At 44.2% G+C, this 25,667-nt stretch overlaps 1 protein-coding gene across 2 annotated transcripts; it reads left to right on the top strand.

Annotated features, from left to right (window-relative positions):
* Positions 1-931: 931 nt before the first annotated feature.
* ccdc125 (coiled-coil domain containing 125) lies at positions 932-25,251 on the top strand. Of its 2 annotated transcripts, none has more exons than XM_040046564.1 (12): positions 932-2,210; positions 7,936-8,204; positions 8,611-8,669; positions 8,756-8,842; positions 10,457-10,534; positions 15,502-15,587; positions 15,661-15,743; positions 15,820-15,932; positions 16,924-17,028; positions 22,748-22,898; positions 24,104-24,222; positions 24,530-25,251. In XM_040046564.1, the coding sequence occupies exons 2-12, from the start codon at positions 7,952-7,954 to the stop codon at positions 24,815-24,817; spliced, it is 1,422 nt and encodes a 473-aa protein (XP_039902498.1). In that variant the 5' UTR covers positions 932-2,210; positions 7,936-7,951; the 3' UTR covers positions 24,818-25,251. The 2 variants fall into 2 exon arrangements, with proteins under 2 accessions (XP_039902498.1, XP_039902497.1); XM_040046563.1 differs by having other exon boundaries at positions 7,931-8,204.
* The last annotated feature ends 416 nt before the right edge of the window (positions 25,252-25,667 follow it).

The raw sequence follows: 25,667 nt of genomic DNA, 5'->3' as shown, positions 1-25,667 counted from the left end.
CGGAAGACAGAAGCAATTTTATTTGGCCCAAATCGTTCTTCTCATACTCTGGATGTTGATCTTGCAGCTTTGACTTCCCAACTAAAGAGCTCGATCACAAATCTCGGAGTTAAAATTGATTCTGCACTCACCTTTGATGACCATGTAAACGGGGTGGTAAAATCAGCATTTTATCACCTCAGACGTTTATCAAAGGTTAAGCCCTTTCTTTCCAAGCGTGACTTATAAAGCGTTATTCATGCCTTTATTACCTCACGTTTAGATTATTGTAATTCTCTTTTAATAGGGGTTGGGCAGGGCACTTTGTCACGCTTGCAATTAGTGCAAAATGCTGCAGCACGATTTTTAACTGGCAGAAGAAAATTTGATCACATCACTCCGATTTTGGCCTCTTTACACTGGCTTCCAATTGAATTCAGGATCCGTTTTAAAGTCCTTTTATTGGCTTTTAAATCTCTAAATGGTCTGGCACCTGTTTATTTGTCTGACAGCCCCACGTCCCCACTCGTTCCCTTCGGTCAGCTGAGCAGTTGCTGCTTTCGGTCCCAAAGTCACGGCTGAAACTTAGAGGAGACCGAGCGTTCTCTGTTGCCGCGCCGATGCTTTGGAATAACCTTCCTCTCCATATTAGACAGGCTGCATCAGTGCCAGTTTTTAAGTCTTTGTTAAAAACCTATTTTTATTCCCTGGCTTTTAACTCTGTGGGTAACTGACATTTTTATTGTTTTTTTTAACTTTATTGCTATGTCTGGTTTTATTACTATGTGCATATTAGTATTGTACAGCACTTTGGTCTACCAGGTGTGTTTTTAAAGTGCTATATAAATAAATAGATGATGATGATGATGATGATGATGACTTTAATATATTGAAGAAGTGTTTTGTTTTAAATAAAACTTCTTTTTTTTTTTTTCTTTTTTTTTTTTTTTTTAACAAATGCTGGTGGTTGTTCATTAAACTTCATTTGCAAATGTGACCTGTTCAGAACTAATGATGATTGTTGGTAAGTTCAGCACAAGGAGCTGGCTCAGGTCACCTACCAGTGCGAGGCCGGTGGTTTGATCCGCGGCTACTCCAGTCTCCAAGTTACTAACCCCAAATTGCTCTCTGGTGCATTAATGGGACTGAATGTGTGACAATGTTAGAAAAGGTGCTTATATTTGAATTGGTGAGTGAGATGTTCTAGTAGAAAAACAGTTTACAGGGAAACGACTAACCGGGATGTTAGTTTGGTCCTCACGTCTCCGAGTACAGTTTACTCTTAACTCAAGTTGTTATGCCCGTCATTGTGGAGGAAGCACAGAAAGAAAAATGTATATGAAGAAATATTCTTGGGTAGATCGTCTACAGAGACACCCCCCCCCCTTTTCAGGTAAGCTTCTCTTCCACATTAAAGAAGTCTATAACAATATCTGTAACCATGTTTTTACTGCACAATCAACAGTCTGACGCACAGCCGTCTGATGCACGCAACAGTAAAAACTGTTAGAGAAAAATGTCTTTTAATAACAACTTCTTTCTTTATGCTGATTCTACATTAGGGTAGAGAAACAGCAACACGTTGCAGCAACACGTTGCAGCAACACGTTGCAGCAACACGTTGCAGCAACACGTTGCAGCAACACGTTGCAGCAACACGTTGCAGCAACACGTTGCTTCTCCTGAGCAGAGCTGTGTGTTGCCTCAACAATGAAAATCATGTAAATTAAGATGAGAAATTAATTGATTGACTTCTGTAAACGCATCATATTCTATTCCGAGGTGTTTTTAAGGTATGAGTGTGTAGACTTATAATAAATGCATGATAATAATGCTGGTTAATAAACTTCCCAACTAGACTCATAACGATGAACTGGAGAGTGCAACTTTTATTTCTGTGCTGAGGTATTTAATCTTCATGCGACTACTCTTTAAAAACGATGAAAGAAGCCTGTGTAAACAAACATAACCAGTTAATATAAAAACCAGTTAATCTGACACACCGGAAGTCGTTTCGTGTTGGCGCGTGCACTCTGCTGGAGGTTTCAGACGCGGTTGGTCGCTGCTGGGCGAAGAGCTGTTTTTGGACTTTTTAATGTGTATTTTTACTTTCTTTTTTCCGTCTCCGCTCTAACTTCGCAGGTTTCGCTCTGAAACTATAGTTTCATTAAAACGGATCTTCATCCGGGTCGGAGCAGACGCAAACGCTTACCTTTGTCTCAGGTTCGCAGGTAAGAGGAAGTCATTCAGAAAACCGCATAAATTTTGACATTTTAAAAACACTTCATATCTTTAATGCACGTTGTTTCTGTCACATGTCGTCCAATAATCATTTGTATTCTTTTGCTTTGTGTGTTTAGTCTCTGCTGTATGATAGTTTCGTTAGCCTCCACTTAAAGTAATGTTGTCAAGCTAGCCCCCACGTGCTGCAGCAGAGAAGTGATTTCAAAATAAAAGCGGCGAGCTGGCCAACGTGATTTCAAGATGAGCAACGAAAAAGATGAGATACAGACTCATGCATAAATACAACAAAGGAATATAAATGTATGCAAAGGTAATAATTAGAAAGTAGCATTGATGCACATAATAAATTGGAGAATAAGACTGTGTATTAACATTAAAAACAATCAAGGGTTTCTGAGTTCAGCGTGGACGTGGCTGGAGAGTAAAAACTGTTCAGGAGTTGTCCTGTGTGAGTTAGGTCGTTTGGAGGTGTGGCCCCTGATTGACCTGAGGTGCGTCTGGAGGGCAGGGGGTCAAACAGGTGGTGAGTGGGATGTGAGGGGTCACCTGTAACAGCCCTAGTTTTCCTGAGACAGGAGGAGCTGATGATGACCTCGAGTGGTAGCAGAGGGCATCTATTGATTTTGGTCAGTGTTAATGAGCCTCTGCGCAGCCTCCTTGTTCTCTTTTGGCCCCTGTGTACCAAACACCAGGCAGGAGGAGAGCACGCTCTCCACTGAGGAGTGGTGGAAGGCCAGCAGCTCCTGGTCCGAGTTTTTCTTCCTCAGGACACGGAGGAAGTGCAACTGCTGTGAGGTTGGTGGCGACGTAGGTGCCCGAGAAACCTGAAGGTGGAGACAGTTTCCACCTGTTTTCCATTTATAATGAGAGGGAGTGGACTCATCTGTGCCTCCTGAAGTCCATGATGAGTTCTTTGGTTGGATGTTCAGTTTCAGGTGGTTTTCTGAGCAGCAGCAGGACAAATTCTCTACCTCTGCCCTGCACACTGTCTGATGTCTGTTAGAGATGAGACCAGCCACGGTGGTATCATCGGTATACTTAATGATGACGGTGGTCGGGTGGGTTGGAGACTGGGGCCGGTTGGTGAGGAGGTCTTTGGCCCAGGGGAAGGTGGCAGAGGGGATGTTCTGGTGGTCCAGTTCGTTGATTTTTGGGATTTTTGTGTTAAACGCTAAACTGTAGTCGACGAGGAGCGTCCTCACGGAGCTCTTCCTGTTCTCCAGATGGCTCAGTGCTCTGTGGAGGCTGATGGTGATGGTATCCTCTGTAGGCTGGTTTGCTTTGTAAGCAGACTGGTGGGTATCGAGACAGGAGTGGAGGCTGAAAGCCTTTAATGTCATTATACGCAGTATAACAAGATTAAAAAGCAGCTCCATAAAAGTGCACGTATGCTAGCACATTATAAGAAAGCCTATAATAAAATAACCATAAGAATAATATAAATACACAGCACAAGAGTGACAGAGTTTGAGCACCGACAGTTTAAAACAGACATGAGTTCAGAGATATTTCAGTGCAGATTACTTTGGTGCAAGGTTGAGTTTGGTGATAGCTTTGGGGAAGAAGCTGTTCCTGAGTCTGTTCTGGCCCACATGGATCTGAAGCGCCTGCCAGAGGGCAGTAGGTTAAAAAGATGGTAGCCCGGGTGGGTAATGAGGGCAGGGCGTTTCTGGCCCTGCTGAGACAACGGGAGTTATAGACTGCAGACGAGGAGGGCTGGGGGCAGTCGATGATTCTTTGTGCTGTGTTCACCACCCTCTGCAGTCTCTTCCTGTCTGCCTCCGTGCAGCTGGCGTGCCGCACTGTCACTGCATAGGTCAGCAGGCCCTCGATGGTGGATCTGTAGAAGGTCACCAGCAGTGTTTAGTTGCTCCTTCCTGAGGAAGTGTAGCTGCTGCTGGGTCTTCTTGCCTCCACTTGCTCTACACATTCACCGTTTATGTGCAGGGCGGCACAGCCTGAAGTCCAGGATGAGTTCCTTGGTCTTGGTGATGTTAAGTGCCAGGGGTCTGTAGGTAGTCTGTGATGTGCTGAGACACTGAAGTAAAGATGCCACTGAAGGCTGTGAGGTGGGAGTTGATATGTGGAGTTTCATGTTTTTGTTATTCCATGTTTGAGGTTATCATGTTTTGGTTTTAGTTTGCATCAGGGATTGTTTTCTTGTTCTCTTGTTGTGTTTATGATGATGATTATGATGTTTATTATTTGAGTTTCATGTTTAAGGATTTGTTCTCGGTTGTATCTCACGTTTAGTTTAGTTCAGGTTCCATGTGTCATTCTGTCTGTCTCTCAGTGTCAGGTCTGCGTCTTGGTGTGGTGTTCTCATTTCCTGTTTTATTGTGAAGGTCTGGGTCTCATGTGAGTGTGTTCAGTTTTACCTCTGTCTCGTCTTGTTGATCATTCCCAGCTGTGTCCACCACCTGTGTGTAATTCCCCTGTGTTTCTCTGGGTGTATTTAAGTCGTGTCCTCTGTCATTGTAGTTGCTGGTCCGTCTGTGTATTCCACCCTGCCTCATCTGCGTTTCTACCATGTCTCAGCCGTGTGTTCTCCCTGCTGTCCGCCGTTAGTCTCTTCTGGTCGTTCTCGTTAAGGTTTGTGCTCTGTAGTTTAGTTGATCCCAGTATAGTTTAGTTCTAGCTCCGTTTGCCGTTTGTATTTACTTTCATGTTCAATAAACCACCAATACACCTTCACGACTGCCTGCATTTGGATCCTCCTTCATTTCCTCCACACGGCTCACCTCACTCGCCGTGACATATTCTCATTAACTATAGCTGCCTTTCCCAGCAGCAGGTTGGTTTTTCTAGTCCATGCTAGTTCCACTTCTTTGCCACTGATGTGCACTGGTGTGTACATCCTTCTTTCTCCTGAAGCAGATGATCACTTCCTTTGTTGTCTTCATATTGAGTGGAAGGTTATTGTCTTTAAATCACACTGCAGCTGTGTTGCACTTCCTCCCTGTAGGCAGATCAGCCTCACCACCGATGTGTCATCAGCAAATCTGACCGTGACACTGGTGTTATGTGATGGGGTGCAGTCATGTGTGTACAGGAAAGGGCTTAACAACAACCTTGTGGGGCTCCAATGTTAGAGCGGGGGCGTGATTGGTGCTCATCCAGACTGTTAGTCAGGAAGTGCTTCATCCAGAGGCAGATGTTGGTCTGTTTGCCCAAGTTGGACATTTTGAAGAAGCCTGCTGTACAGGGTGGTGTTAGCAGCACACGCAGCAGCCATGCACATGTGGCTGTTCGATTGCACTGCAGTTTCCATTTTAAGCTATAAATGCTGACAGATTTTGCCTCAAAGTTATTGCGGTGCTGCAGTCACAGAGTGATCTACCAACAATAATAATAATTTACTGACAAAGATGCAGCAGGTTCACTTCAGTGATAACCAGCTTTCTGCCAAGAGGAAGAATGATCAGCTCGAAAATCAGCAGACCTGAGGGAGTGATGTCAGCCTTTCCAGAATAATCCGGTGTAAGCTCAGGTTCCTGTTTCCCTGTGAAACAGCAGGGCAGTGTGTACAGATGAGAGGATGGTGAAGGAAGACGTTTCTTATAGCTTCAGATACAAATCTGTGTGCACTGTGCAAAGGGCTCCGAGGATTAAGACACTGATGCCGTATTTATCCAGAGAGAGCAGCGCAGATCTCCTTTTAAAAGTCATTCCTGATAAATCCTAACACTGTTGTTTTCTGTATGTATCATGTTGCTTTCTTCATCCACCCTGACACTGCAGTGTCACGTTTGTCTGCATGTGTTTGATGTTCACATTCAGTGTAGGTGGCAGCATTTGTGTCTGTGCTGTATGTGGAATGGAGACTTTGAAAAAGCACTTCATCATAGGCACAACTATAACCATCTACTATAGTGCTGTTCGATATAAGGATATATATCGTGTGACGATATAAAAACGTCTATCGTTTCATTTCACGCTATAGTTTTTTTCTTTGTTGTTGCAAAATAAACTGTTTACGGCGATATTTGTTCATGTTCTGATGTCACTGTAGTGGCTGTAATCATTTATTAAAGTTCTCTCTTTCTCTTATATTTAATATAACCACACTACAGACGGACAGTTTTTATGCGTTGTCGTTAGCAACAACGACGGTAACACCACTGCGTGTCCGCTTGTTTATGTTCCACCTAAACTTTTCACAATAAAGCTCAAGATCCTGTTGAGACCTTTCAAAATAAACTGAATCACGTGAAAGATGCAGATTATTTACAGATGAGAAGCAAAAAAGAGCCGCCAGGTGCTAAAAAATAAACCTTGGACTCAAACGTTAGAACAGGCTTTTCCCCGCAGCACGCCGTGTAATAAATACAAAGAAAACGGCGCCGTTACAACTTATGTCTAAAAATGTATCGTTTCATGCATCGTTAAAACACTCGACTCCAGCTACACGACGCGCAGCTGGAAACACTTCACGCAAGTCGAGCTGCCCGAGATTCACAGGATTTACAGAAAATGTTAAATTTTTGTGATTTATATCGTTATCGGACGATAGATGTCTTATATCGGGATATGAGATTTTGGTCATATCGCACAGTCCTAATCTACTATACACTTAAAAAAATAAAGCAACGTGTTGAAACACATCAGATCTCGATGGGTCTTGATGTCACTCATGTGCTTGTATGCATGGCTGATACGGTCCAGGCGTGCTCTTAATGAGATGATGGATGGTGTCCTGGGGCTCTGCTCCCAGAGCTGGACCAAGGCATCACCCAGCTCCTGAACAGTCTGAGGTGCAACCTGGTGGATAAACTTAAACATAAAGTTCCCGAGGTGTTCTGTTGGATTTAGGTCAGGCAGCCACAGAGGCCAGTCAATGGGTTCAATTCCTTGATCCTCTAGGACATTGGTGTCCAACTCCAGGCCTCGAGGGCCGGTGTCCTGCAGGTTTTAGATGCGTCCTTGATCCAACACAGCTGATTAAACGGCTAAATTACCTCCTCAACATGTCCTGAAGTTCTCCAGAGGCCTGGTAACGAACTAATCATGTGATTCAGGTGCGTTGACCCAGAGTGAGATCAGGACACCGGCCCTCCAGGCCTGGAGTTGGACACCCCTGCTCTAGGAACTGCCTGGATACTTGAGGTTGACCATCGTCGTGCACCAAGAGGAACCCTCGACCCACTTCATCAGTGCACCTTGGACAGCAGGTCCAAGGAGTTCATCCCGATACCTAATGACAGTCAGGGTGCTAGTGGCTAGCCTGTAGAGGTCTGTGTCCCTCCGTGGACATATCCCCAGGCCATCACTGACCCACTGCCATAGTCATAGTGAACGATGTTACAGGCAGCATAAAGTGGCTCCTCCTCCCACGTCTGTCTCTTACTTTCGGCTGTAGTTACACCCATTACTGTAACAAGTGCAGTGTGTTACTTTGTAACTATCCTCATCCACGTTATTGAACAGAAAACGAGGCTGCATTTCATGTTCCTGGAGCTTCTTATCAACAGTGTCATGCATTTTAATGTTATATTATAATGATTACATGTACCTCATTTACAATGAAACAAGGAAAAATGCAAATAAAAAATTTCTACACATTCAGGCAAAAATCATAAAAATCCCATCCAGACTTCTGTACTTGGTGTACGTAGGAACATCTAAGGACTGGCTACTTGTCTGTACGCAGTATTTAAATACTTGTGTTGACCACCTGTGATGAAACCAGTATGTGGCCTGTGTCCAGTTTAGCTGGGACCTTTTTCAGATGGAGGAGCTCAGTGAGGACTGCAGCCTGAAGGATGACATGGTGGATGGGGACCTGGGTGATGGGATAGGAGTCACAACAGCACTCAGCTCCACTAGGATGAAGAGTGACAGAGTGAGCGGTCGCTCAGAGAGTCGGCTGCTCAGGACGGACCCGCTGCAGTGCAGCAGTCGAGCAGGAGAGGCCGTCTGGACTCCTACAATAAAAACTGCAGAGACACAGCAGAGAGCCCAGCGGGAGCTGTCATACTTTGGTAACACTTTCTAACGTGTGTTTCTTACTGTTGTACAGAAGACACCAAAGAATATACACCATATCAGCACATTTCACCATTTTTAATTATAACTGGCTAACAATTTAAAGCTTTGGATTTCTTCAGTTGGACGTGAAGAAGCTTTTTGGATCAGCAATGAAATGTCTTCAAAGAACATCTGAAATCTACTCATTCAGTCAACTTAGCAGTTAAACATCCTGTCCCTCTGACTCACATCTCCGGGTTTTTAGAAATATTTTACATAGTGTTTCAAATGTTATCATACGACACTAGTTACACAGCTACGCTAGCTAGTTTGGGTTCTGCAGCCTCTGCTCAGTTTGAACGTCTTTGACTACACTGACAATGTTGTCTTGATAAAAGAGCGTCTTCTGTGACTGTATAGGCTCACTCGTGGACCTGTCTAAAGACGAACTCAAGGAAAGACTACAGGAAGCAACTAAGGTAGGACAAGAGTAGAGCTAATGTAACTAATGTTGTCAACTTGATTGTAGCCTGGAAACTAACAAGTGCTGCTTCTTTGTTGGCAGATGATAGATGGACTATGCTGTGAGCTTGATGTAGCACACCGTTACTTTGAAGGAAAATATGAAGCTCTGAAGATTCTGCAAGGCAAGGTAGAGCAGCACATTACAGCTTATAGTAGCTAGCTTAACTTCTTTGGACTCTATTAACAATACTTTTAGGACTTTTGGCAAGACATTACGCCAGATTGAACTAAGTTTTAATATAAATTATAAAAAGAAAATGGAGTGAAATAAAAGTTTGATTCTAAAGGAGAACATGACTTAGTGTTTGGGGAGAAAGCCTGTTGTCAAGAACAGCATTAAGACATTTCTTGTTGTTGGTCTCCAGGTTTGCACATATGTTAGAAGGATTCTGGCCCACTTTACAGAAACTCTGAATCCTTTAGGTTTCTTGGCTACTGGGTGGCAACTTGAAGCTTCAGCTTCCGTCATAGGTTGTTCTGTAGCATTGAGGTCTGTAGATCACTCATGACCTTAATATGCTTCTGTAGCCATCCTATTGTTGCCTTGGCAATATGTTTTAGGTCATTATCATGCTAGATGATCCATCCTTGACTGATCTATAGTGTTCAGGCTTGGGAAGGAGGTTCTCGTCCAAAGTTTTACAGTACACTCCCCCATCCATTGGCCCGTCGATGCTGTGAAGTGTCTTTTTGAGCAGAGGAATTGCAAGATATCAAATATCACAACCCCCTTGGTTCTGACTACTTTCCCTCTCGTTACAATCCGACTACACTTCTCCAGTCTGAGTGACATTCGATATCACTGCTTTAGATCGTACTGGTATGGATCAGTGAATCCACGTCTCGTCCACTTCTGGAACACTGCTTGATCCATGTAGAGGAGTCCTGTTGGTGATCTTAGTGAGGGGTTCAGGCTATGCAGAGCAGCAGTGGGGACACAGCATCTCCTTGCTAAACCCCGAACTTCATGGCTACTTGAAGTGTTGTTCGTCACATTCCTATTGAGTTCTTGATGAAGGCTCTTGGAGTCCTGTTGATCTTATACAGTTCTATGAATCATGACATTATTATGCGTGAGGCGCTGAGTGATAGGCTTACTTTAATCAATCCAGGCGCTGCACAGTTTGGTTTGTCTGATCTGCCAGTTTGTCTGAATTTAGAAGGAAATCTTGGGACATCCGTGCCTTTATGTCTTTAAGACATGTTGGTAGTTTAACTCATTTGTGTCATCTGTTTGCATAGATGATTACCATTCCTGTGTGAAGACTCACGATTAATATACAAAAACTATCAGACAGAATTCAAACCAGTGCATCACAGTTCCTTTAATACACACATTGATGGTTTGGAGGAAGTAATTACTGAAGTTAGTACCGTCATTGGAAAAGAGAGAGTCTAAACAAATATAAACACTTATTTAAGCCCACAGATTTATCCAGAATAACCAAACGCAATTAGAGAAACTTTATGGCTCGTGTGTTTGAAATTAAAAGATTGACTTTACTTTGAATTAAATTATTTTAAATTTCATTGCACAAGCAGTGCCTGCCTTGTGTGCCTTCATAGAACACCACTGATTAAAAAGTATGTGCACGTCATGAATTTAATGTAAGACTGAGCCGTATGTTTCACGTGTAAAAACATTTTCCTTTAGTCAAACTGAAACTAGTAGTTATAAACTGCATAAAAGTCCCACAGAAATCGGTTGATGACTGAAAACTATTGTGTGTGTTGTTCACAGGCCATTCTTGACAAAGCTACAAGTCACACTAAAAGTGTGCTGCAGAAAACTGAGGAGAAAGCCAAAGCACTCGAGAAGGTAACGTCATTTCTGGTTTATATAAGAGCAACTCAATTAAAAGTACATAAATAAAAAAAAATATAAAAGAAACTCAGATAAGCTTGTAAGGAATCGATCTGTTAGTGCTAAAATTCTTCTTTCCTGCTCAACATTCATGAACTAACTAAGCTATTCCTGTTTAACGCAACTCTTGTAAAAAGGTTTTTCCATTTGCAGTTACATGCTGACCAGAGGTTATGTTATCAAGGGGGGCTTTTGCCCCCTGTAGGGTCTCCCACAGCAAATTGGTCCTGGGTGAGGAAACAGTCATAGAGCGATTCAGAAGACCCCTATGAGATCAAAGGAACAGTTCACCCTGCCTAGTATAACATTACCGGGACCCTAAACCTAACCCCGGGAGGTTGCTCACGGGCGAACATCTGGTGGTCAGGCCTTAGCTTATGGGGCCCGGACTGGGCACAGCTCAAGAAAGGGGCATGAGCTAGGGCTGCTCGATTATGGCAAAAATGACAATCACGATTATTTTCACTGAAATTGAGATCTCGATTATTTGACGATATTTATTTAACAATAACAATGTGTTGAATAATGACTTTAAAGATTGTCAAAAAATAATAATAAATAGTGTGCAAATGTTTGCAATATAAGAAATAAATGAAAAATGTAAACATCTGTGTTTAGTGAACTTTGCAGTGTTGCTCTGTGGTGCAGCTACAACACCGTAGCAAAGTTTACACACTGTGTCTACTTGATCCACGTCTGACTCCATGAACCCATAATGTTTCCACACCACTGAAGTTTTTTACCTCTCTTTTCAACCAACAGCAGTCACTCTCCTCTCCAAATAACTTCTGCTCAGCTTTCCGAGCTTCCCTCGGGTCCTCTTAATCAGCGGTCCCCAACCCCCGGGCCTCGGACCGGTCCGTGAGTCGTTTGGTACCGGGCCGCGAGAGTTGAGGCTCAGGTGTGAAATGTGTGGTTTTCAGGGTTTTTATCGGTTGTCAGCGTTATTTTGTTATCGTTTTTATCGTTTACTCTGTTTTCCTGGGTCTTTTCACGTGTGTTATGAATAAATCTTCTTTTTTTCGGTACCGGTACAAGTTTTATTTTGTTGTATTTATCCGCGACACCTTAAAGGCCGGTCCGTGAAAATATTGTCGGGCATAAACCGGTCCGTGGCACAAAAAAGGTTGGGGACCGCTGCTCTTAATTGTTGTGACACGTGTTCGAAATGCAGAGAGGTGCGCTCGATTTGCCACACGGAGCAGCGCGAGAGTAAAGCACGAGGGAGGGGCTAATAATCGGCTCAGTCATTTTTAATGTTCGATTAATTGAGCAGCCCTAGCATGAGCCTATCCTCCTGTAGGCCCACCTCCCACAGGAGGTGCCGTAGGGGTCGGGTGCAATGTGTGTTGGGCGGTGGTAGGAGCGGAGGCCCTGGCAGACTGATCCCTGGGTACAGACACTGGCGGTTGGGACATGGACTGTCACCTTTCTGGTGAGAAAGTTGTCTGAGTTAGTGCATGAAGTTGAGAGGTACTGGATAGATATAGTTGGGCTCACTCTCCAGTCTCCTGGAGAGGGGCTGGACTCACTGCACTGGGTGAGAGGCGGCGGGCTGGCGTGGGTACCCTAGTATTCCCTCGGCTTGCTACCTGTATGTTGTGGATTCTCCCGGTGGATGAGAGGGTAAGCGCCGAATGACGGCTCAGAGTACCCGGCCTTCTTGGGCGGGGTCCTTGAGGGTGCCCCAACTGGGGACTCTGTTGTCCTACTGGGAAACATCAACGCTCATGCAGGCAATGACAGTGAGACCTGGAGGGATGTGACTGGGAGGAACGGGAGCAGCATTTTGTTACAGGACTTATGTGCAAACCAAAGTTTGTCCTTAACATGTTCAAACATAAGGGTGTCCATAAGTGCACGTGGCAGCAGGACATCCTAGGCTGCAGGTTGATGATCGATTCTGTAATTGCATCATCAGATCTGCGGCCATATGTTCTGGACACTCGGGTAAAGAGAGGGGCTGAGCTGTCAGCTGATCACATCCTGGTGGGGAGTTAGATCAGGGGGTGGGGAGGATGCTGGACAGACCTGGCACACATAAACGTAAAGTGAGGGTGCGCTGGGAAGGTTGGCAGAGGCTCCAGTCTGCGAGATCTCAAACTCACACCTCCGGCAGGGCTTCAACAGCAGTTTGAGAGAGACTGGCGAGTCCCACAGTCTTATCCTTGGGATTAATCTTGACAGGGCAGCAGCTCTGATGCACAGGAAGTTTACCGCCTTATCTCCCATTTCAAAAATAACATTGCTTTGTTTTAAGCAATTGAGTTTCAAAGTTGGATGTTGACAAAAGATTCAGGTGTTGATCATACAGAGTGGGAGAAATGGCATATTGTGTGTACATTTCCAATGGTTGATTCAAAAGCCAAGTTGTTTTGTCTGTGTTGACCGTTTTTCTGGTGAGAGGGAAAAGAGATGGCCTGCTCCCTCAGATAAAGTGCCTCTCAGGGGTATCATTTATCTGAAAAAAGATTTCCACCAAGAAAAAAAATCTAGGGTTGGTAAGTAAAAAGCAAATTTATAGTCATCCCAGACAGGTAGACCCTCATCAGCATAACTGGGGAGTCAAAAAGATGAAAAGATGCTGCCACAAAAGACCCAGAATCTCCAATCGAATGTGTCGGTTTAATAATGGCCCCCTCTTGAGTGAAATACATGTCCCATCCAGGATCTGGTAAGACGAGAGACCTCAGAAGGTTTAAGGAGGGTTTCCCCCCCCCCCGCTGTCTCAGGTGTGAGAGCGCCCTATCTGTCTTAACTATCCTGTTAACTCTCCTAACAGGCCACGAAACAGTCCTGCAGCCCTGGTTTTATGTTACACATCTATTCTTGTACAGGGATGACAGACTCGTGCTGTGATGATATAAGTTGGAGAGCCTCCCTCTGCCAGCCCCGCCCCCACTTCCCAAATACCCTGTATGAGATCCCTTTAGAGCTCCCAGTTCTTTGAGCACAGAGATGCCCTTCTCAGTGCACCTCCCGCTGGTTGTGATTCAATCCTTCTGACAAAGATGTTGTGAGGTTGTTCTAGGGTGGCTGTAGCCCAGATGGTAGAGCAGGTCACCTACTGTCTGCTCCAGTCTGCATGCCAAATATTCTTGGGAAAGATACTAACTCCCATGTTGCTCTCCAGTGCATCCATCAGAATATGAATGGGTGTGAAAGTTAGACAGAAAGCACGTAGAAACAGCAGAGGTGTAAATGGGTGTGAATGGGTAAATGAGGCAAGTTGTGCTTTCAAAGGAACCTTTTTTAGTGTAGCATCAAGTCAGTAATGGGATGGTGATCAGGTCAGCTATGTAGCAGAGGGGGTTGTTAATCAGTTAATAGCACCAGAGGGACAACAATGAGAAAACCCCCAAAACAGGAAGAGTCTACTGGTGGAGACCACTGACTTTTTTTTCCTCCTGATTTTTCAGATATTTTAGTTTTGCATTTGGCAGCGATCACTGTCTCTACTAGTAGCATGAAGCAATACGTGGACCCTACAAAGGTTGCACACGTAGCCCCACTCCTCCAGGATGGCATATGTATACGTACAATGCCAGAAGCTTTGCTCTGTCTCCCATCGAGAGTATGGAGGAGATTCAAGGAGACAGGATGCAACTCTAGAAGAGCTGGACAGGGCCATAGAAGGTCCTTAGCCCATTAGCAGGATCAGTATGTGCTTCTTTCTGCCAGGAGAAACAGGAAGAGCACAGAGCTACAAAATGACCGAAATGAACAGCCGGTGACCGACCAATCAGGACCAAACTTCATGACGTCCTCTAGTGCAGCGGTCCCCAACCCCCGGGCCACGGACCAGTACCTGTCTGTGAGTCGTTTGGTACCGGGAAAGAGGCTCGGGTGTGAAATGTATGGTTCTTATCATCAACTCTGTTTCCCTGGGTCTTTTCCAGTTATGAATGAATCTTCTTTTTTTTGGTACTGGTTTTATTTTGTTGTATTTATCCGCGACACCTGAAAGGCCGGTCTGTGAGAGTATTTTACAGATGAGAGGAGGTTCACCCTGAGCACATGTGACTGAAGCAATGGAGAAAGACATGTTTATGTAACATCGTTCAGCGTGACTGGTTTGGTGGCGTGTCCATGGAGTACACAGACCTCTACAGGCCATTAGGTACTGGGATCAAATCCTTGGATCCACAGACATTGTCATATGCTGGTGCAATGATTCCTGTGTTCCTCCTGGTGCATGACGACGCCCGGCCTCATGTGCTGAGAGTGTGCAGGCAGTTCCTGGAGGATGAAGGGATTGACACCATTACCTGGCACCCACGCTTGCTTGGCCTAAATTTAGTAGAACAGCTCGGGGACATTGTTTCAGTTCATCCAGCAGGTATCATCTCAGACGACTCGGTTTAGTGAGGCCCTGGTCTGGAGGAGATGCTGCAGGACACCATCCATCATCTCATTAGGAGCATGCCTGGATGTCATTGGGCATGCACAAAGCACCTGAGAGCCAAACAAACTACTGAGCACTGTTTTGAGTTGCTCAATGAAATTTCAGACTGCTGCATAATTCTTTGATTTTCGAGGTGTCTTTGAAATCTGCCCTCTACAGGTTGAATTTCATTTTGATGATGTGGCATCCTTTCATTCTTAACACATTATTCATGTCAGCATAGATATCAGCATGATGTTTTTCCCCTACTGACATCTGAAGTGGTCCTTTTTTTTCAGCAGTGTACTAGCAATCCAGCGTTAAATGGGAATTGCTCTCTGAGAGCATTTTTAGGCTGTCAAAACAAGCATGAAAACTGTTAAAGTTTAACCAAGTCAAGGAGACGACAGAGTTGATGTGTTTATTGTAACAGACACCGACGTCATCATAGTATCAGAAAGTGTATGAAATGTGGGCGATTAGACTGTACATTTGAAAACTGATCAGAAACTGCAGATAAATCCTTCATCGCTTGCAGGAGGTGAACAGTTTGCAGTGGGAGCTCAGCTTCTCTCAGGCTCAGATGAAGAAATCTGAGCAGTCCTGGGAGCACAAGCACAACAGGTCAGATTAACTCTGCATACACTTCTGTCTCTGGTCTCTTACCTGCATCATAACGCTGCTGCTTTATGATCAGAATGTCAGGTGAGAACAAGCTTCTGACTGACAAGTTGCAGGAGATGGAGAGTGAGAGCCAGCAGCTCCGAGCAGAAAACTCTGGTAAATGAGTCCAACACATGTAGATGCTTGTATGAGTTATATGTGATGCAGAGGGTTAACGTGTGTCTGTCTGCAGCCTTGAAGCGACAGTACGTGGAACTTCTCTCCATGCTGAATGTGAAGGAGCAGAGAATTTACCAAGCCACCAAACCTCAGTACAGCCTGGACACCGAGTCAGGTGTTCTGGAGGTGAGAGACAATGGGGGAGGTCGCTGGGTGGGATAGCACACTGTGATTCTCAGCAACACAAAAGCTGCTTGAAGCATTTGTGCTGATTTGAATGTTGTTATGGCTCATCTGCTTTCTAGCATTGACTCTTTGATGCAGGAAGTCACAAACCGATCAACATCAGCACAGCTTGACTCTCTTCCATGTACACTTCTGAAGCTCATGTAAAAACGTGTAAAAACAGCTTAATTTTGATCGTGTAATCGTTCATTTAGGAACGGAACAAGAATTTACCCTACCAAAGAGCACAGCAGGGCCAGTAATAGGTAAGGGTTTGTACGCCTCAGCATCTACACCCAAATCTGTGAATGCAATGAGAACGAGGCGACGTAGGGTCGATGTCATAGATGTGTCTGCTAAGAATCTCGGAGCAGTTTGACTCTCGGTGACCTCGACCTCAAGGTCAAGTTACCTGAAAGGTTTGTGGATACAAAGACTCGAGAACGAGGTGATTTGAAATGATACCATAGGTGTGTCTACGAGGAGGGCGAGGGCCCACACCAAACGCCATATCAGAAACAATAAGACCTTCACACTGTTTACCTGAAGCGTATTTACTGATTGCACGTGTTGTTACACTGAAAGGTGAATGTGTTGTCATTTGTGTTGAACAGCTATGATAAAATAAAGTTTGTAGCCTCTCACTTAATGCTTTAAAGCAATAAATAAGATCAAATATAACAAGTAAGTCGTTATGCAGTGAATAATGATCAAATAACAAACAGTTTTGCAGTTATAAGTGTAACTGTAGCAGGAGACCACGCTACCACATACAACAGGTAACCAGGCTGCAGCTTCCAGGTGTTTCACTAAATAAGAGGAATATGTTATTAGATGCACAGCTGGTGTGTGATCACTCCCTGAACCACTCTGCCACAGCTGGGCAACACAGTTAATTATCATTAACTTGCACTTGTACTCAGTCGTATCCTTTCTAATCTCTGTTTTCCAGTTGACTGTACTGGGAGCCTGCCAGTGTGCGTTTGATACTGAACCGTGTCCATGTAGCCGGACTGCTGCTGCCAGCAGGAAGCAGTTGGTCCAGTTACAACAGGAGGTAAACGTCATGTAACTCTGTCACTGCACCAAGTTCCAACTTTCGTTCTATTCGGGTCAGTTATTATCATCTATGCATCGTTCAGTTTGATTCATGGATTTAAAAAATGTTGAATAATCAAAATATTGGTTTTGGAACTGGTTAAAAAATATAACAACAGCTTGTGTCAGAACAAACGACCAGACATCCTCCAGCTTCTGTCTCCTGAGGGGCTCCAGGCAGGGATGCCCACTCTCCCCTTCACTGTTTGCAGTTTTTATCCAACCACTAGCAGCAGCAGTTAGACAGGCTGCAGTAATGAAGGGCATCAGATGCAAGAATGTAGAACATAGTCAGTCTCTGTGCAGATAATGTGTTGCTTTCACAAACCAATCTCTCTGAGATAGTCACGCTAATAAACTCTTTTTCAAGAGTTTCAGATTATTCAATAAACTGGTTAAAATCGGCAGTTCTTCCGTTGAATTGCTCCTTCCATAATCCTTCTTCTGCCCCACTGCAATCTGGAAATATTAAATACTTAGCTATTAATGTTTCTACTAAGCTTGCAGATTTAACTAAATTAAACCACATCCCAGTTCTAAAGAAAGTAGAAGACGATCTGGCTAGATGGAAATCTCTACCCATTTCACTCATGGGAAGGGTCGCTGCAATAAAAATGATTATCTTGCCAAAAATAAATTATTTATTCTCACTGATCCTGAGTGAACCATCACCAGACTGGTTCAGATCTCTCGATTTGTCTATTTCTAAATTCCTTTGGAAAGATAAACCCGTGTATCAGATTAAAAACACTACAAAGGACCAAGGACAAAGGACTAGATCTGCCTAACTTTCAACAACACTTCTTAGCCCACAGGCTTCATCTCAGGATGGTTTAAACACACCCTCTTAGATGAGCCCTGGGTAGATGTAAAACTTTGCACTGATCCAGAGATTTCAGACCATTTATCAGCTCAAACATCAAACGACATGATGCTTTAAAAGCATCAACATCAGCTCTTCTCTGACAGCATGGTGGGAGTTTGTAACAATGACGGAGTCTTCATGCAAACGTTCGCCTATCTGGAACAACCCTGACATACTACAGAACAATGATATGATAAACTCCCAGATTGGAGTTGTAAACCCCACCCCAACCAATCACAGCAGATGGCCCCGCCCCTCCCTGAGCCTGGTTCTGCTGGAGGTTTCTTCCTGTTAAAAGGGAGTTTTTCTTTCCCACTGTCACCAAAGTGCTGCTCATAGGGGGTCATATGATTGTTGGGTTTTTCTCTATGTGTTATTGTAGGGTCTGCCAATATAAAGCACCTTGAGGTGACTGTTGTTGTGATTTGGCGCTGTGTAAATAAAACTGAATTGAAAATAAAGGAATTAAATACTTGGAACATATATTCAAAGGAACAGATATTATTCCGTTTGGCAGTAGTTGTACAAAATGTGTTTAACAAGAAAAGACTTTAGAATATCAACTAATTAAATCTATAGTGAAAAAGGAAATTTAAGCCTGGTCAAGTCAAATTACAACTACCACCAAGTGCGTTATAATTCCTTAATTTCAAACCCCCTAAATTACTGTCTAACATATATAGGACACTCTATAAAATCAGTGAATCAATATGCCCTGTTGCAAATGGGAGGCGGATCTATCAGTCAGCTTAGACCAAAACGTCTGGTCTCAACATGTTTAAAACCTTTCAAGTGATTAGAAATCTACAATTACAATACGCAATACTACACAGAGTGCACCACACAGGTCAGCAGATGTTCAGCATGGGTTTTACAACAACTGCTTACACTGTCAAAACAATATACATGACAATTGCATCCACGCTCTAGGTTCAGAGGTTTTGGTGAAGGATATGTGAAGACTTATCAGAGTGTCTGAAATGCAGCATTCCAGCCTCCCTTTTAGTTTGCTTATTGGGCAACTTATTATGTCCCTGTGGAGATGAATACAGTCCACATGGCTCTCACTGTCCTCATGACGGTCCTCATGAACTGGTGCACCAGGCCTCCCCCGGCACCTGATCCAACTCACCATCAGATAGTGATCAGTCGACAGCTCAACCCCTCTCTTCACCAGAGTGTCCTGCACACATGGTCGCAGCTCTGATGACACAATTACAAAATCATTCAATCATGATGTTCATTATGGACAAACTGTAACAAAACGGCGCTCGGGTTCAGATCCAGGAGGCTGTCCAGGTCTCACTATCATCGCCCAGCGTTGAAGTCTCTCAGTATGACAACAGAGTCCCCAGGTGGAGCACCCTCAAGGACCCTCTCAAGGACCCTGCCCAGGGACTCCAAGAAGGCTGTGTACTCTGAGCTGTCGTTTGGCGCATAAGCACAGACGACAGTCAGGACTCGTTCCCTGACCCAAAGGCGAGAGAACAAACCCTCTCATCCACTGGGAGAAACCCCAACATACAGGCAGCAAGCCGAGGGGATACTAGGATACCCACCCCACCGCCTCTCACAAAGGGCAACTCCTGACGGAGACAGAGTCCAGCTCCCCTCCAGCAGACTGGTTCCAGAGCCCGAGGTGTGCTTGAGGTGAACCTGACGCTTTCTAGCCGGTACCTCTCAACCTCACACACTAACTCCTTCCCCATCAGAGAGGTGCCACTCCATGTCCCAGTCGCTAGTTTTGGTAGTCGGGGATCAGCACCCCAGGGCCTCCACTCCTGGCTGATAAGGTAGCGATTCACGCTACCTTATCAGCCAGACCAGGGACCACAACTTTCCCCAGTCCCCCAAACCCCTGACAGGCCATCACCCTCCTCCCCCTCCCTTTCTCCCTCCTCTCCACACCTGAAATACCCTGAGGAGATGATGGAGCGGGTCAATGCTGGGCTCAGATCTACCCCCCGGCCCAATCCCTTTTTGTCCCCCATAAACCCCCCACCAGAGCAGCCAAAGGTTCGCCATCGAGCCCCGCCCTCAACAGAGCAATCGAAGTCACATTGGCCAGCCTCGCCCCCCTTAGTTCCTCCTTACCACCTTCATGCCCTGTCTCCGCAGTCTGATGTGTGATGTGTGGAGGGTCCGGGCTGCGAGGATTATGGCAGTGGTGACTTTTCCCAGGAGAAGCTGGGACCCTGTTTACTAGAAGGTTTTAAAATTTCTGTACTTTCAGGTGACAGAAGGAGACATGTGGCCTGGTCAAAACACAGAGAGGTGCACTCTAAAGGATCTTTAAACATAGTAAACATACCTTGTGTGCCACAGACTGCTCCCAAACACGAGGGGACAAGTAATGTCTCTAAAACACTTAAGTTGGCTTTATTAAACGTTAGATCTTTAGCTGGGAAAACATTTTTAATTAATGATTTAATCACTGAGCACAGCCTTGATTTTATGTTTTTAACTGAAACTTGGTTGGACCAAAATAACAGTGGGGCTGTTCTCATCGAGACGACCCCTCCTAACTACAGTTTTATCAGTGAGGCCAGGGTGAGCAGGAGAGGAGGGGGGGTTGCTGTCTTATTTAATGAATCATTTCCATGTAAGCAGCTATCTCCTGGAAGTTTTCAGGCTTTTGAATATGTGGCTTTACAGCTGAAGGCCCCATCCAAAGTTGTGTTTCTTAATGTTTACAGGCCTCCCAAATACTGCACAGACTTTTTTAATGACCTCAGTGAACTGCTGTCTGTGATCTGTGTTGATTTCGACTGTGTAATTATTGTTGGGGATTTTAACATCCATGTTAAATCCAGAGCGGTTTCAGTGCTGTGGTTCTGTCTGAATACAGACAGAACCACAGCACTGAAACCGCTCTGACCAAAGAGTTCAATGACATATGTCTGAACACAGACAGTGGAAAAATGTCAGTCTTAGTTTTACTGGATCTCAGTGCAGCATTTGATACAGTCGACCACAACATATTACTCAAACGACTGGAGAACTGGGCAGGTCTCTCAGGAACTGTACTAAACTGGTTCAAAACATACTTAGAAAACAGGAAATACTTTGTATCAATAGGTAACTTCACATCCGAGCAGACAAGTATCACATGTGGAGTTCCCCAAGGTTCCATCTTGGGACCCCTTCTGTTTAACATCTACATGCTCCCACTGGCACAGATTATAAAGAACAACAAAATAAACTACCACAGCTATGCAGATGACACACAAATATATATCACAATGTCACCAGGAGACCGAGGCCCTGTACAGGCTCTTGGTAAATGCATTGAGGAAATTAATGACTGGTTGTGCCACAGTTTTCTCCAACTAAACAAAAACAAAACTGAGGTAATAGTCTTTGGCGCCAAAGAAAAACGATTACAGGTCACCAGAGAACTTCAATCTATACATCTAAAAACCACAAACCAGGCGAGAAATTTGGGTGTAGTGATGGATGCAGACCTAAACTTAGAAAAACACATTAAGACAATAACAAAATCAGCTTACTATCACCTCAAGAATATATCAAGGATAAAAGATCTGATGTCTCAACAGGACCTGGAAAAACTAGTCCATGCATTCATCTTTAGTAGGCTTGATTACTGTAACAGCATCTTTACAGGTCTACCTAAAAAATCAGTCAGACAACTACAGCTCATTCAGAGCTCTGCTGCTCGAGTCCTCACTAAGACCAAAAAAGTGGACCACATCAGTCCAGCTCTGAGGTCTTTACACTGGCTGCCTGTCCGTCAGAGGATAGACTTTAAAGTCCTGATGCTGGTCTATAAAGCTCTGAATGGTTTAGGACCAAAATACATCAGTGACCTCCTGACCCAGTATGAACCTTCCAGATCCCTCAGGTCATCTGGATCCGGTCTTTTATCAGTTCCCAGAGTCAGAACCAGACACGGAGAAGCTGCATTCAGCTTTTATGCTCCTTATATCTGGAACAAACTCCCAGAAAGCCTCAGATCAGCTGAAACACTCAGCTTATTTAAATCCAGGTTGAAGACTCACCTGTTCTCAGCTGCATTTGAATAAAGCACCAAATCCACACTTTTAAGCTTAAATTTCAAAACTTTTAACTACTGATTTTATCTACTGTTCCTTTTTTTCCCATTTTAAATCCTGCTTATTATTGTTTTTGTTTTTTAATGTCTCTGTAAAGCACTTTGAATCACCTTGCTGTTGAATTGTGCTCTATAAATAAACTTGCCTTGCCTAATATACATATACAGAAGATCATTCAACAGCTACTGATTAAACTCAGATGAGACATGAGTCTTAGCATACATCAAACCTAATAAATCAACATACAAACCACATTATTAACATGATCAGTCACCATATTATGACTCCCACAAGTAGGTTTTTGTATTCCTGTGATTCCTGGTTGGTGGTTGGACAGTACGTCCCTGTCTTAAGAGGGCAGACCTGGCAACAATTGACATTACTGGAGTTTAGCAAAGTCCAACATTTTCAAAAATTAGATCTCCCCTCATTGGTCTACTATCATTCAAACTTAAAGGAAGCCTTAATATTTAGGAACAGTCATCTCTTCTTATTCCAGAATTTGGTTTCCTTTCTCTTCTTACTCGCTTAAATATATTTGAATAAGATATTCTCCCCAGGACCCCTCAGAAGGGAGGCGTCCCAGTTTTTGTTTCATCTGTTGTCTTTATCGAGGTTTTCTCTTGAGTGTCAGTCATTAAGTAGTTCCTCTTGCACTCGGTGCACCGTGTTCAGGGTACATCTGTGTCCACTGTAATGTTTACCGTGGTATGAAGCGTTAGTGTTTGTATGTTTTACAGCTGGATGCTCAGCGTTTAAGGAAAGAAGAGGCCTTGATGGTTGCAGATGCTTTTCGCATCGCCTTTGAACAACAGCTGAGGAAGCGAAGTGAGGAGTTCCTGCTCGTAGCCGAGGCCAATATTAAGAAATCAAATCACTCTAAAGCTGAAGGCAAGTCTGCTGTCAACATAACGTCCTACACTAACTGGATCGTTTGCTTTTGGACTGGTTCTGGTTCTTCTATAGCACCTTTCTACTCTTCTGAGCACTTTACACAACTTGTGCATTCACCCATTCACACACTAACATTCACACACATTCATACTCCGATGGATGCATCGGAGAGCACTTTGGGGTCAGTATCTTGCCCAAGGATATTTGGCTTGCAGACTAGGGGAAGCCAGGAATCGAACCACCAACCTTCCGATCAGTAGATGCCTGAGACGCCTGAGCTACAGCCACCCCAAGGAATTCATCTCATATTTTTTCAGATTTAATTTTGGGGGGTTTTGCCCAAAAGTGTAATTTTGGGTAGTGTAGAGTAGACAAGGAGGTGGGGCCCACACGAGGCCCTTAACTATTAAATTAATAAATTGTTAAAATGCTAATGAGGCTTGTTTCTTCAGATTTATATGATCCAGTCCAAGAAACACAGGATTCGCTGCTTGGTGTTGGTAAAGTAGCTGTGTCAGGGTTTTAAAAATGGTCTTTCTGTTTCAAATTACAGTAGAGTAGATGGAATCAAACTTTCTATTTCATAATAGCAGATCATTTCTGAGAACACCGGTCACCGTAGTTGTGTTTGCATATCCAGACAGTGTTGTGGGACGTATGTTGAGCATTGTTTGAATTTGCCCTTTATTAGGTGTTCACACAGCAGGTCAGAGAAACGACTCTCACCGACCCACACAGAATCAGCTGCAATAACTAAAGATCCACATAGACTTGATTTATTATTTTAGGTGAAAAAATAAAAATAGTGCACAAATACTTAACAAGGTACCAAAGAAGTACAAAGACAAACACTGAAACCCCTAAAAAGCTCAGAACAGAAGCTGCCACTGATGCGCCTCTCGTGGCAAAGCAAAAACTAACTTGTGTATTGAAGCCACGCAAATTTGACCTCCGTTCAAAATAAATGTCGATTTTTCCGTGGAATAACTTTGGACAAATCAGACACAGTCACTGATGGAAGCAGTTTGTTTTAAGTGATAGTAATTATGCAGAGGACGGTGGACATTACGCTCACTTGTCTTCATTTGTCTGTTCGGACATCAAAGCTAAAGGAAGCTGGCACGGGAACGTTTGCACTGCGACAGTGAAAACGATGTGAACAAATCATGTTACAAATGCTTCTCAATCTGTTTTGTCTACAGGTGCCAACAAGAGTCCTTTAATAAGTGTAAGTAAGAGGCTGAAGGCATTGCTCCCCTCTGGTCTGGAGATGAAGATGCCTGATGAACATTTAGAGACTCTCTACAAGCTGCTGGACTTGGTTAGTATCTTGTCTAAGATCTTCAGTGTTGTCGTGAGAAAGAAAGAGATCGAGGCCCCACCGCTGCTCAGCTTCGTCTGCAAAAATATTTCTCTGTGATAGAACGGTTTCATCAAGAAATGTTAATTTATAGAAAAACTCCGAAAATTTAAATACAAATGCTCGTCTGTAACCTGACAACAAAAGAAGTCCACTAGTGACCAACCGTCTGCAACAAAGTGATGTGCAACAAGCTAGTTGGTGTCTCTGTGGGTGGGCCTTTGTAACAAATGTTATTTGACCTTTAATACTGTGTTTTCTGGTGTAGCTGAACGACAAGGAGGAGGCCCTGGCCCACCAGAGGAAGGTGAGCATCATGCTAGCCCACAGCGCTGAGGAGCTGCAGAGACAGTTGCATCTGGGTTCCAGTTGCCAGCTGCAGGACCCACCAGAACCCAGGATTCAACAGAGGCAACCCCAAGCTCCACTGGAGAACCAGAGCCAGTCTCAGAAAACATCTGAGACATCAGAACCTGAGGTTGAAGTGTCATCAGAGTGCAAACTCCACAGTCCACCACAGCTCTCTGAGTCCAGGACAGAATCAGAGGGTGTGTGAGGCTCATCAAAGACTAGCAGTAAGGTACTGGCTAATTACAGGAGCTGCAGCCAGTTATCGTCCTGATCTCCCCACATGAGGAAATACACTGAGGGTTCTGTCTGAGCACTTGGGCTTTACTCTGAAGTCCCAAACTGTGACAGGTTCATTTGTGACCTGTCCAGAATATACCCCAGTCCTATCATGGCTGGAGTTGCATTATATGTTGCATTGCATGTTCATCCAATATTATAATTTTATCTTAGTCTGTAAAATCAATTGCTTACACAACACATAACACAACATCAGCTCTTTGCAAGCATTTGAAACCAAGGCTAGCGACGGCCCAGAGTGACGTTAATGTCTCCTAAGCAAAGCTCTGCCATCCCAGCCAGGCAGGCCGTCTGATTGTCAACCTGCCTGTTATGCAGTCAGCCTCATAGAGCTGAGATAGACAAAAGTACTGGGCTACCTCGTTGCCTTTGAATTCAGGTGTTTAATTCCAGATCTTAGCCACGCCCTCTGCCTTTATATTTCATCCTAGAGTCTTTCTCACTGAATTTGAGTGTGATACTGTAAGGTTTGATCCATGATCAAAAATTTCTTCCTCCTAAATGGTCTCTAATCAGCTGTGAGTTGTGTAATTGCAGAGTGAAAGTGGAACCACACAGTCATGAAATGACAGCATGCAGGAAGTTACAGAGCAGGTTCAGCGAGTGCTGCGATGCCCACTGTGTAAGCGTTGCTGTGTCAGTGACGCGTGAGCTCTCCTGGCATGCATGTAAACAACATGCAGGAGTGTAATGCAGCTGCTGTAGGTGTGACACGTAGGCTCTGGGGCCATCGTGGCTCAAGAGTTGGCAGTTCGTCT

The sequence above is a fragment of the Simochromis diagramma genome, unplaced genomic scaffold (genome assembly GCF_900408965.1).
Source record: "Simochromis diagramma unplaced genomic scaffold, fSimDia1.1 OVJJ01000005.1, whole genome shotgun sequence".
In the NCBI taxonomy this organism is placed as follows: domain Eukaryota; kingdom Metazoa; phylum Chordata; class Actinopteri; order Cichliformes; family Cichlidae; genus Simochromis; species Simochromis diagramma.
The sequence above is the reverse complement of the archived record's forward strand: the minus strand, read 5'-3'. Positions and strand labels throughout refer to the sequence as shown.